The sequence below is a fragment of the Mauremys mutica genome, chromosome 1 (assembly GCF_020497125.1).
Source record: "Mauremys mutica isolate MM-2020 ecotype Southern chromosome 1, ASM2049712v1, whole genome shotgun sequence".
Lineage (NCBI taxonomy): Eukaryota > Metazoa > Chordata > Testudines > Geoemydidae > Mauremys > Mauremys mutica.
In genome coordinates this window covers 80,379,099-80,392,458 of record NC_059072.1, presented here as the reverse complement: position 1 = coordinate 80,392,458, position 13,360 = coordinate 80,379,099, and the positions used below count along the sequence as shown (strand labels likewise).

General features: G+C 36.5%; 1 protein-coding gene across 2 annotated transcripts in view; it reads left to right on the top strand.

Moving 5' to 3' along the window:
• The window catches only part of ATP2B1 (ATPase plasma membrane Ca2+ transporting 1), a 61,170-nt gene extending 48,079 nt beyond the window's left edge, over nucleotides 1-13,091 (top strand). Inside the window, exons 18-21 of one of the 2 annotated variants that reach the window (XM_044980417.1) lie at nucleotides 744-851; nucleotides 1,512-1,694; nucleotides 2,017-2,170; nucleotides 9,547-9,714. In XM_044980417.1, coding sequence (XP_044836352.1) covers nucleotides 744-851; nucleotides 1,512-1,694; nucleotides 2,017-2,170; nucleotides 9,547-9,572 — 471 coding nt within the window. In that variant the 3' untranslated portion in view covers nucleotides 9,573-9,714. Of the gene's footprint in view, nucleotides 1-743; nucleotides 852-1,511; nucleotides 1,695-2,016; nucleotides 2,171-9,546 lie in introns of both variants that reach the window. The other variant, XM_044980413.1, reaches the window with a different exon arrangement.
• Nucleotides 13,092-13,360: the final 269 nt, after the last annotated feature.

The following is a 13,360-nucleotide window of genomic DNA, read 5'->3' as shown; positions in this document are numbered from 1 at the left end:
TTGGCTGCCCTCACTAAACAATACATGGATAATTACTACAATTTACACTTAACCTTAATTTCTGGTTTGATTTCAGATTTTCACTTTTGCTCATATTATGGTTCCTAATCAACTCTTCTTTGGTTTTATACTTGCTGCTAAGCTTGAAATGGATGTGCAGAAATGCTGTTTAATGAGTGCTGTGTTAATTGCTATTTTTTGGACAATCTTTAAAATAGGAAAATACTACTACTATGTCTAGTTCTGGGAGGGGAGTCCACTTGATACAGTACTTGCTTTTATACAACCTAGAGTTACAACTCTGCTTTGTAATACACATCTGTGTTTTGTCTAACAGGGAAAAAAAAAGTTGTAAACATAAATCTTGGTCTCTGTAAAATCTGCTGTTTTTCTAGATGTAGGCATAAAGAAAAATATTATTATATTATCTGTTAAATTGAACCAGATTAACTGTTTAAATGATCACTACAATCAGATTTTACTTTTGAAGTACAAGGTAAGCATGGGGGAGAACTCTTCTGTATCTAAGGTGAGGTTTAGATTGAAGATGGTGCCTGGGGAATTGCAGGGGATCAAAACACTAAAACGACAAACTAAAGTTAATATATTACGTAAACAGCTTCTGTGACTAGTGTTACATTTGAAGCACCAAGTAGCTAAAATTTACATCTACTACCTATATTCACTAATTCACAAACTTCAATAGGTATTGCTTTCTCTGACTTTTTTTCCTTTTTCCACAGATAATTATTGTACAGTTTGGTGGGAAACCTTTCAGTTGTTCAGAACTTACAATAGAACATTGGCTATGGTCCATTTTCCTGGGAATGGGAACACTACTCTGGGGCCAGGTAAGTGTGTGTACAAGCTAAGACAACCTGAGATGAATTCATGTTTTGCTTTGCTGATATATTTGGGTTTTTCCTTTTGGGTACATATGAGGATTGTATTGACATCCAAAAGATGTTAAGCGTGTTTCAAAATTTTAAGTGGGTGTTGCTGTGTGTGGGCTACATGAATAAATAGTAGACATGTAATTTGACAGTTTTTCTAACTTTTTTGTATTACCAGACTCTTTTTTAATATACTATAATGACAACTGTAACATTATATTAATGTAGTTTTATGCTTTTAATTTAAATTTTCTTTATTTAGTGAAGAGCTTGCACTTAATTTTAGAATTCCAATAGCCTGAGTTCAGCTGCACACCTTTGAAATGAGGTTGTAGGGGGATGAGTTCTCACATTTTTTGCAGCTGGAGAGTGTCCAGCAATACTGAGTGAATAGGGGGATATCGGGACAGTTGCTTTACACTGAAAGTTGCATCTCTGAAGTAGAAAGATATGTTTCATTTTTAAAATAGTTTTTGCGGAATATTATAGGTTAAAGGAAAAAGTGGCAAAGTCTTCAACATTGTATATTCAGTGACTTCAAATACATTTAAAAAAATATAATTTGTACTACCATTCTTCTTTCTGTTAATTCTTATACATCTTTTCCTTCATCTTTAGCTGATCTCAACAATTCCAACCAGCCGTTTGAAATTCCTTAAAGAAGCTGGGCATGGAACACAGAAGGAGGAGATTCCCGAAGAAGAGTTTTCAGAAGATGTAGAAGAGATTGATCATGCTGAAAGAGAACTGCGTCGTGGTCAGATCTTGTGGTTTAGGGGCCTGAACAGGATACAAACTCAGGTATGGTCTTGGAAAAGGTAGGAGGAGATGGTAGTTGAGGTTTTTAATTAAATCTTCCCCTTTGTCCCCTTTACCCCAATAAGGTGACAATTTTAAACTGTGTGACTGAGATTTTTCTCAAGATGGGGGTATGGATGGCTCTGTAATCCCTCAAGCTCCTTCTTTACTTCCTTCAGCTCTAAATGCAACTCTTGCTTGTGTATCACTCTATAAAAAGTGCCTTTTTTCTTTACTTCTTGTGTGTTTATAGATGGGATGGTCCTTTCTCTTGTTCTCTCTCTCTCTTGCTGAGCAAGCTGTCACAATCTCTGATTCCTTGCAGATGGATGTAGTGAATGCTTTCCAGAGTGGAAGTACCATTCAGGGGGCTCTAAGGCGGCAACCTTCCATCGCCAGCCAGCATCATGATGTAACAAATATTTCTACCCCTACACATGTAGTGTTTTCCTCTACTACTGCTTCTACTACTGTGGGGTGTGAGTGTGTGTTCCTAAGTGCATGAAATTAACATTTCCTAATTCACACACCTAACGTTTCTCATTTTCTCCTTAGTCTTTAAATTCATCGTTCAGGCTTTTCATAAAGCTTTCTTTTCACAAAGTGGAGTCCTCAAGACTTTTTTCTTAGAGGGCTAGAGAACAGATGGAAACAGTTGCAACAAAAGACTTAAACATGAAAGCTGTGAGCCTGTATGTACTGTGCCTTCATTCATTCATGTACAGAGGGACTTCTTAAAAACTGAAATAGGAAAACTGTTGTAAATTTTCGAGTATATGCCTCTAATGAATCATTAGATGAAAATGTTCATAATTTACTCAATGCAGCATATAACATTAAACTGGTCCAACGAAAGTAGGTAATACCAATTTGAAAATAAACCATAATCTAAAATAACATACAGTTGAAAGTTACATATTTTACATTTTAACACTTTCTCTGGCAAAATATATGATTTAAATTATTTAAATTAAAATTTACAAAGTTTAAAATGTAGACCAAAAAAAGCTTGCTTCTGATAGGAATGCTTCATAGACTGAATCTTACTTTTTGTTGGACTTGTTCTTAACCAGATGGCAATATTTATTTTTCAACTTCAGGGTACAGGTTAATAAAATAGGCTTGTTCCAGATAGTTACAATAGTAGTAAATTTACAACTATACAGAAAGCTGCAGAAGCATTCAGCCAATCAACCAGGGGCATTGGTAAGAACATTAAGATATTTGAACTGTAAAACACTTTATTTAATTCAAACTGGATAACTCTCTCTCTAGGTTCATTTGGCAGCAGTACATAAACTTCCAGTGCAAGTGATGTTTTGTCAGTTACTTAACTCTGTTCTCTTTACATTATGTTCTCCAAACTAAGTGGCATCTGGGTTTTTCAGCCTTCTTCTGTTAAGACTAGAAGTGTAATAGTTCGTTTTAAAATGGATACTTAAATGCATTATATCCTCAATCTCAAGTATATCTGTTTCGTGTAAGTATTTTCAGCACATTTATTTATAGGTTTAATATACAAGTATCTTATTTAAACAAATGTGTAAAGATTAAGCTTTTTTGACTAGATGAATTTCCCTCCTGTTTTAATAATTTACCTTTTAACATTTGCAAACATTCTTATGGGTTAACTAAGTGGCAAACTTAATTAGTTAGCTAAGTACTTTTCAGGATAGTTAACTTAAGAACTTTCACATTGCTGGCCTAAGTGCTGGCAGAGACTTTTTTTTTAAAGCTTTCAGGAGTTTTCTTCTTAAAAAGGAAGTGTGGTCCTCTGGGCTCTGTTTCTGATTCAGATTTCCTGTATGCGCTTGAGCAAATCACTTGTGTGTCTACCTGTTTTCCATTCTGTAAAATGAGGATCCTTCCCTACCTCACAGGGATGTTGTGAGGCTTAATTAATTTGATGTTTGTAAAGCACTTGGAATCTTTAAATGAAAAGTGCCACAAATACAAAGTACGTTCTGTTATTTGTGGGAATAGGGATGTGCAGTACAGCACTGTATTTTAAAATCTGATGTCTATGGGAATGTTCATTAGTTACTTCCCATATACGGAAAGAAACTTTGGGTTACATTCTGCCTGTTAAGCAGAGCATTCTGCAAGTGGTAGTACACAACCACATGACCCTCTGGTGGGCAGCCAGGAAGCATTTTGCTGTCCTGATGTGGAAAGGGGATTAATTTGCAACACTGCTTTAAGGAGCACAGCATCCTGTCCTGGCACCCACCTCTGATAGCCAGTGTCTCAAGGTGGAGAAGGAGCCATGCCCCCTCCTTGGCAATTACAGGGTCATTAAGCCTAGCTTCAGTATCAGGCATATGGGCTGAGACTACAGTAAAGAACAAAATTCAGACACACAGATGAACAAAATATGTTGGGAAAGAGTCAACATGGCTTTTATAAAGAGAAATCATGCCTCACCAATCTATTTGAAATCTTTGAGGTTCTCATCAAGCATGTGAACACAGGTGATCCAGTGGATATAGTTTATTTGAGCTTTCAGAAAGACATAAAAACAGCCATACTGGGTCAGACCAAAGTCCATCTAGCCCAGTATCCTGTCTTCCAAGAGTGGCCAATGTTAGGTGCCCCAGAAGGAATGAACAGAACAGGTGATCATCAAGTGATCCGTCCCCTGTCACCCATTTCCAGTTTCTGGCAAACAGAGGCTAGGAACACCCAAGGCTCTTAAGCAAAGTAAGAAGTCATGGGATAAGAGGGAAGGTCCTCTCATGGATCAGTAACTGGTTAAAAAGATAAGAAACAAAGGTAGGAATAATGGTCAGTTTTCACAGTGGAGAGAGGTAAATAGAGGGGTCTGCAAAAGATCTGTACTGTTCAACATACTCATGAATGATCTGAAAAATAGGGTAAATAGTGAGGAGGCAAAGTTTGCAGATGATACGAAATTACTCAAGATTGGTCCAAAGCAGACTGTGAAGAGTTAGAAAGGGATCTTACAAAACTGGGTGACTGGGCAACAAAATGGCAGATGAAATTCTTCATTGATAAATGCAAAGTAATGCACATGGGGAAAACATAATTCCAACTATACATACAAAATGGTGGGGTCTAAATTGGTTACCACCATTCAAGAAAGAGATCTTGGATTCACTGTGGATAATTCTCTGAAAACATCTGCTCAATATGCAGCAACTATCAAAAAAGCTAACATTAGGAATGGGATAGATAACAAGACAGTAAATATCAAATGCCACTATATAAATCCATTGTACTCTTGCACCTTGAATATTGGATGCAGTTCTGGTTGCCCCATCTCAAAAAGGATATATTAGATTTGGAACAAAGTACAGAGAAGGGCAACAAAAATTATTAGGAGTATGGAAAAGCTTCCATAGGGGAGAGATTAAAGAGACTTCTCAACTTGGAAAAGAGACAACTGAGAGAAGATATGGTAAAGGTCTATAAAATCTTGACTGGTGTAGAGAAAGTGAATAAGGAAGAGTTATTTACCAATTCACAATACAAGAACCAGGGGTCAACGGAATTAATAGCAGGTTGAAAAGAAACATAAGGAAGTACTACTTCACACAATACACAGTCTGTGTGGACCTCGGTGCCAGGGGATGTTGTGAAGGCCAAAAATAAAACTCGGTTCAGAAGAGAAGAAGTTTGTGGAGAACAGGTCTATTAATGGCTATTAGCCAAGATGTTCAGAGAGACAACCCTAAACCTCTGATTGCTAGAAGCTGGGACTGTACAACAGGGTGGATTACTGTTCTGTTCATTCCCTCTGAAGCATCTGGCACCAACCACAGTCATAAGACAGGATACTTGGCTAGATGGACCATTGGTCTGACCCAGTACGGCCATTCTTAACTTTTTTTTTTTTTTAAAGCTATCATTGGGGAGTAATTTGACCCTGTGTTCCCCTGAGCTTTGAGGCTGTAACTCTGAGCAGCCCTTATGCAAACCTCGTAGGTAGGGAAATGTGCATGGAGTGCTTATAACACTCCATCACTTTGTAGGCATGTAAGGGCAAGCTATAGTTTAGCCTTTATGGTGGGGAGCCTGATAAGATCAGCAGAATTATGTTTTATATGCTTATAATACATACCAAATTGTCTTCTAAAATACTCCCCGGATATATATTTATGCAGTACCTTTGTCTACGTAAACTGGGGAATTCATTTCTATCAAACTGTACAGTTTTACCATTTAAGAGTAACTAAGCTGCTGATACAATCTCTGAATTGTACAATCATCCCTAGATTTTGCAGGATCTTGTAGCAATGTGAAATTATGTACCACACATCGATATCTAGAGCAGAGGATCTCAAACTTTTTCATATTATGGACCACATCATAGTGGTGTTTTGAGAACTACTTCTCCACCCCCTTGAGATACCTTAACCTCCCTGTGGCAGCTATGGCATTACTTACATTGAAAAGTAATACTTTTTAATTTTTTAATGTGATTTACCAACTGGAGATAAGAACAAGCTGGCACCATGTGGCCAGCAAGTGCTCCTTGAACTATTGGTGAGTTGTGCACCACAATTTGAGAACCTCTGATCTAGACTAACAGTTGAAGTAAAAGGGACACTGTTACAAAAAACTGGTTATATTTTCAGATTTCCTTAATGGTTTTACTCTTAACCCTTCAGTTAATTAAAACTGAAAATGTACTATTCTTCACTCAGCTCGGACAATGGAGATGATCAGTCTAATTTAATGTATTTGATGCATTAACATGTTTGCAAAAAATAACCCTTGTGCCTGATCAACTGGGACCGGAGGATCCTTAACTTTGAATGTTCTTTCTTTTTAATTTGACACATTCTTAATGTGGCTCAAATGTTTGTGGTAATTAAGACAGTCATAGCAAAAATGAAGATGCTATATTGGAGCTTACCTCATACACATTAGGTCTAATTGGTAAAAGTTTTCTGCTGAATGAGTGCAGAGGTTATTTATGCAACATGCTGTGGATTGGTTTATGCTGATGTAATTTGTGGATTTTCCCCCTTCATGGGTTATTTTTAAATTCAGTGCTGTTAACAAAGCTCTTGCCAACTGCAGCAAATTCTTCCCTTTATATATTGCATTTGAGAAAGGCGTGAAGGAAATGAATCAGCAACCATCATTCACTTTATGGTGACTGCCATGATGGCCTCTATTTTAAATACTTCCATTCTTGAAGGGGTGCCTGGCTGTGGAGCTCTGCCATAAGAGATTAGGATGAACTCATGTAATCTTTGGAGCAAAACTCAACCTGTTTGACTGACTCTACTTCTCCTTTAAGGTGGAAAAGAAAACACAGTTCTAACTAGAACCACACCAGTTTTAAAACTAATGTTGGTTAATAGATTCTGTGGTGACTCTTTTTTGTATAAAAATACAACCATAGCATTCCTTCATGTGAGGTGCCTTTATAGACTCCAAAGACCTCATTTTGCTGAATGCACCAGATTTTGTTGATGCTTCTGATATACTGGGATCCCAGTCAAAGAAAAGGAATTAATTTTAATTCTTCATGGTCAAACATGTCTAGGAAGTCTAGTGAAAGTGTACCAGAGTCAGACATGGTTTCCCTGATATTTAAAGCTGTAAGTCATTAATAATGCAGAGATATAAGTGGTCCTAGATGTGCTAAATACCTTGTCAACTATTTGTAACAAGGCCTTTCCTTGTTGAAACTAGTGTAAGGACTCAACCCTTTAACTCAGTAACAATAAGACTTTTCTGATTGTAGGGAGGTACATACACAGCTTTACTGATTTGAGACATTAGAAGCTAGGCTCTCTAGGATTCTTTGCATGAGATGGTGCCAAAATGCACTTTCTGTGACTAGATGGAGTGCAGTCCTTGACAGAATGGTGCCAGTCTTGTATGTAGATTGTATTTTCTTTTCACTGTTAATTGGTTTTTGCATGCACTTCCTCAGTGCCTCTCATGTCTTGGGTTCTGTCAGTGTACATTCTTTTATTGCTCAGGTGCTATAATGATGGATGTGAGAACGTGTCTGTTTTTATATAAAATAAATCAAAGGGAAGTCATGGCTGAATGGCCTTAGTGCTAAATTAATAGGAGCAAAGAACCTGAGTTATTTTATTTTAATGGGACTCTTCATCTGAAGTTAAACACATGCTTAAATTCTTTACTGAATCAGGGCCTAACTGAATAGTACTGAACCAGCTGATCATGGGAATCTGCTGATGAAGGCAGAGGACTCGGAATCAGACCTGCATATTATTCCAGAGTTCTGTGCTGATTTACTCAGTGATCTTGGGCAAGTTACTTACTCTCTGTACATCCATTTTCCACCGGTAAAATGGTAATAATACCCAACTTCTATTACACTGCTGAGAGAACCTCAGTGAAAGGAGCTACAGAAGTGACGAAGCATTTCTATTCCTTTTTGTCAATGTCAGTTTTGCCTGGAAAAATGTATTTGATATTAGTGTTGATTTTTATAGGTACTCATTTAATTACAAGTTAATAGTTAAGGATTTTGATTTCAGACTGAACAGTTAGCAAAACAAATACTTTACTCTGAGGGATTATATGGCAAAGCTAAAGTAAATTCTTAAAGATGCTAAATGCAAAGGTTAATTTTTGGATCTCGACATGTTACCTAAGAGTTCTGTAACCTGTTAGAATGTACACTCCGTAAAAGTTATCAGCTTCTCATTAAGTAACAAATTCTATTAAGTTGGTAGAAAATCATTTTTTGGCTCTAAATTGCAAATTAACAGACCACTTCTAATGTCATGAACCTAATAGTTGTAAATGGTACATAAGCCATACAACTTCAGCAGTATATATGAAGCTTTTTGGACTCTCTTCTTGTGTGCATCTCTGCACCAAAAGCAGAGAACTGACCTCTTAATAGAAGACAGACGTGGCCATGTGTATATATATAAAATTTGTTATAATTAGCCAGTGACAGCTTACACATTGGTTGGTTGTCTTGTATGTTTTTGTCATCTGAGATGCACACTTGTGTATATAAAGGTGATTACTTAAATCTCAGTGGTGGCCTTCATACTGAAATGTGCAGCAATTCCAATACTTGTGTGTCTTGGAAATTTTCATACACTATTCTCAAAAAGAGGTTCTTGTATCTGCCACTTAGCTTGTGTGAAGGCATTTAAAATGCTTAACTTTTTCGCCTTTTGAAAGGCATCAGGAAAAACTTAATTTTGCACATAATGGAAAACAATTGCAAAATGTAACTTGTAATTCATTACAACTTTTAACAAATTGGGGCACAGAACATATTACTTATTATGGGGGGGGAAATGTATTTTGTTGTGGCAAATAGGTATATACTCGAATATTTACAGCTGTTATAGAGGTATCTTTTGCATGAGTCCTGCTGGTAAATGTCCAATCATTGTGACATTCGGTGAACACTTGCTTGGCTTTTTCATAGTCAGTGACATCCTAATCCCCAGCATGAGAAATAGTAAACCTGCGTGCCCCAACTTTTTTAGCCTTTTCCCTTTGGTGTTGAATAAAACATTCCTTAGTAAAACTTGTTGAATTTGTGAATAAGTACATTGGATAAAATTTTCATGTTGACTTCATTTTTTGAAAACATTTAGCCCACGTCAAGCAATGAAATAATTCTAGCACTACTTTGAATTTTTAGACATTTCAGTTTTTTTACAGTACACTTTACAATTTTTATTCCAACTGTAGATTGGCAGTGCTCTACTGAAATGCTCCTCATTTTTTACAGTTTATTGCAAGTTCCACTACATTACATACAAATTCGATTCACTCATGTCTAGCTGTTTGTGGATTCAAACTCATAAGAACCATATTCACTACTAGTAAATCTGCAGCATACTAACAGTGTTTTGTATTTCTTTCATGTTTACAGATCCGAGTGGTGAATGCATTTCGTAGTTCCTTATATGAAGGATTAGAAAAACCTGAGACACGAAGTTCAATTCACAATTTTATGACGCATCCTGAGTTTAGAATAGAAGATTCTGAGCCTCATATTCCCCTTATTGATGATACTGATGCTGAAGATGATGCTCCAACAAAACGCAACTCCACTCCTCCCCCTTCTCCCAACAAAAATAACAATGCGGTTGACAGTGGAATTCACCTTACAACAGACATGAACAAGTCTGCTACCTCTTCATCCCCAGGGAGCCCACTACATAGTTTGGAAACATCACTCTGATTGTAAGCTGAATGTTAACACACTAGCTGCATTGTAAAGAAACAAATTGAAACTGGGTCTTTTCACACATTGTGATGGACAAGATAGTAGTCTTGTCCTGGACTTCAACAGAAGACACACTTGTACGAATGTAGATTTATTTTTTTAAAAAAGCTTTCTGCCAGACTTGAGGGTGCTTTTTGGGGGGCGGGGATAATAATGAACTCTGACAGATAAACGGTAACTCGGCATAAGTGACCTGCGGATCATCAGTTGTACTGATGATGGTCCTGAACAGTGTGTTAGAACTTTAGTTTATCTTGATCCTTTTGAGGGGAGGGCTGGGAAGGGCAAAGAAGCCCTGGATCATTGAATTGATACTTAAATTTCTGCTGTTGGCTGTTAATAATTTGGATTATTTATGTTTATAAATGATACAGATCTGTTTACAAGGTTTGTAGATACTTTTTTGTTCCTGTTCTTAGATGGGAAGCTTCCTTATAAATGATGCAGAGAAAAAAATTAGTCCTTCAAATACTGCTGTATTTTCAGGAAAAGGGTGTTTCTATTGAAACTGTACTAAATTTTGCCTGCAATTTACTTTGTTAAATATTGTAGATAAATTGCTAATACTAATAGCCAAATAGATAACACTAATGCTTTGTAAAAACATGAGCAGTGGTGTTCTAATGAAGTTATGGCCTCTGTCCTAATTAGTTTCTTAAATACATTTACTACTTAATGGTTTTGAAACAACTGTTTAATTTTTAAAAATTTTGAGAAACTTACTGAATAACTTTTTTTTGTTCAGAATTTAGTAGAGGATTGTTTAATGCGGGACATCAATATGTGATGGAACTTGCTTGAAATACTTTTGTTATCTCAGGCAAAATGGATTAAATCAAAATACATCAGAACCTTAGTCCTTTTTGTTTTTGTCTAAACATGTTAGCATAGTGCTGTCTTGGTGAATTGTGAGTGGAACTGTGTTGATTTTTCTAATATATAGAATCCTTCATACAGCATGAGGGCTGTTGGCATTTTGAAAGGTTGTTAGTAGGTAGCATACCTGTTTTCCTTTTTGTTTTTGGAATTTGTTTGTAAACATGAATAAATCTGCCCTTTTATTAAAATAAATATGCAGCGATGGTTTTTTACAGATTTTTCTCAGCTTCATTGGAACCCTTAAAAAGGTAGACTGCTTTATATTGCTAGTAAAAATTAAACTACAATTTCAAGATGGTAACAGCCCCATTTAAAAAGCACTTTTATAAATCAGATGTTGGTGATGGCCCTACAGAATGGATGTAACTTAAGGCACCCAAAAAAATCTTCATTGAGTCAAATACTTCTGGGTGACTGTGGCTGAAAAATTATCTCAGGGTGAAAAGACGTAATGTGAATAGTAAATGTCTTTTTTCATTTATATAACTTACTGTATTAAACCCTTCAAAATCTGAATAAAATCAGGTTAGCTCACATGGGGTAGCTGACAAGTTGTTTGCATGTTCTTAGTTAAGCAGTAGTTTTTGGCACCAAAAAATGACCTGCTAGCCACTGGGTGAGTAAGAGTCACATTGTCTCCACCAATTGGATTATTGTTCTACCAAACATTCCCCCACTCCAGAATCCCATTCTTCCATAGCTTTCCTCTTCTGCATGTAACTTTTTCACCTTTACCTGTCTCCTAGTTTTGTTTTTAGCCAGTGGAACTAATTCTGGGTGAGTGTCCTGATATTCACTAGCTCAGATAAGTAGTCCAGATATAGACATGGTTGACAAGGGGAGACCGCCTACATCCCTAAAGATAGTGTTTTCCTTTGAGCTATGGTAGCAGGTACCATCAGGGTTCAAACTATTAAATCAGTTTTGTGAGCTGTTGTAGATTTTTCATAAGTGCTGCACTAGCCACACAAGGGATCCTGGTGTATGTCTGAACCTGAAGGTAGACACCAGTTGCCCACATAGTAGAGGAGTGCATAAACTAAACTACTTGAAGGAATCAGGCTAGTAATGACAGGAAAGAGGGGAAAAAAATCTAAAAGCTCAGGATGCACAAGAAATTGGGTTAAAAGGCATTACTATTAGAGTGAGAAGACTGCTCTCTCTTATGGGTGTGATCTATATAAACTCTCTGGAGTTCTTGGGAAAACAATGAAAATATTGATTGTTAAAACTGAAAAAAAAATTAGTGGGGGCAATCTTCTTGGGGTTTCAAGCACTGTATCCCACTGTCAACCATTCTTTAAGCCGTCCAAGATATATTTTTTTTCTGTTATGCCCATAGACTTGAAAAGAAGGAGGCTTCCTTTCTAGGCACAGGATATTTGTATTTAACACTTTTATATGACTTCTCCCAAAGCATCTTAGAATACTCGATGTAACTGGAAAAAAATATAAGTTAGGAACTAGGTAGAGTTCTGACTTCAAATAGGCTCAGATGTTCTCCCTACCTAGTTCAGAATAACTTCCTCAATAAATGATAGATTAAAATGGAAGGAAGCTGTTTAAGTCTTTTCTTAAAATGACCCTGCCCGGTGCAATTGAAATTGCATGCTAACTTTTACCTTAATTTAAAATTAAAACTCTCCCCCCTCCCTCCCCCCCCCCGTCCTAATAGTGGTCATGATTCCATTATACTTTAAAAAAAAACTGAATTATACACTTAAGCAGTTGGGGGAAACCTAAAAATGTGTAGGCTTTGTGCACAAATGATTCCTTCTGATCATGTTGACATGCAGTACATTGACTTTGCCTCATAGCAAGTGTAAGTGAAACCTGAAATTAGGAATACTTGTTTAAAAAGGGAAATGCTTTCTTTCTTGTTGTGATCTCAACAAACCATGACATGTTGTTGTTAAGCTTATACAAATAATTATCACTTTTAGCTGCTGAGCCCTTGATTACCTTTCTGGTTGTAAGGTTTACTTGTCTTGCTCATTGTAACACAAATAAATAAATGTGCTGTTCATCTCCAGTCTGATTGGGGACTGATTTGAATGTAATGCAGTACAGTTTAAGATTTTGGAAATGGATAGTTAATGCTACTACTGTAATCACTTTGCTCCTGAAATGTTACAACTTATCTCAATACTGAGTTTGTTACATGCTGTAAAATGTGTACTGTACTATGATCATGCAACATTGACTTTTTCTATTTGTACTGAATTAGCATTTTAGCCAGAAGAATGGTTTAATATAAATCTTGTTTACAAAATAGTGGTTAATTATATCAAATATCAGTCATTGTAAATAGGATGAATAATGGGATGCAAAGAATAACTTACATAAAGGCAGCAAGTCTTGTTCAAACTGAAATTAAGTGTCTTAAATGGGGCAAAAAGTAGTAGTAATTGCTACACATGGAACCTCTTTGTTTCTGTATCCACTTTACTGTCTGTCGTCCTCCCTGATAAGATCTAAATTGTGGAATAGTCTCCTAAGAGAGGTAATGGAAACAGATGATTCTAGTCACCCCAAAGCAATGCTAAGTATACTGTAGGGTACAAAGGTCCTTTAGCAA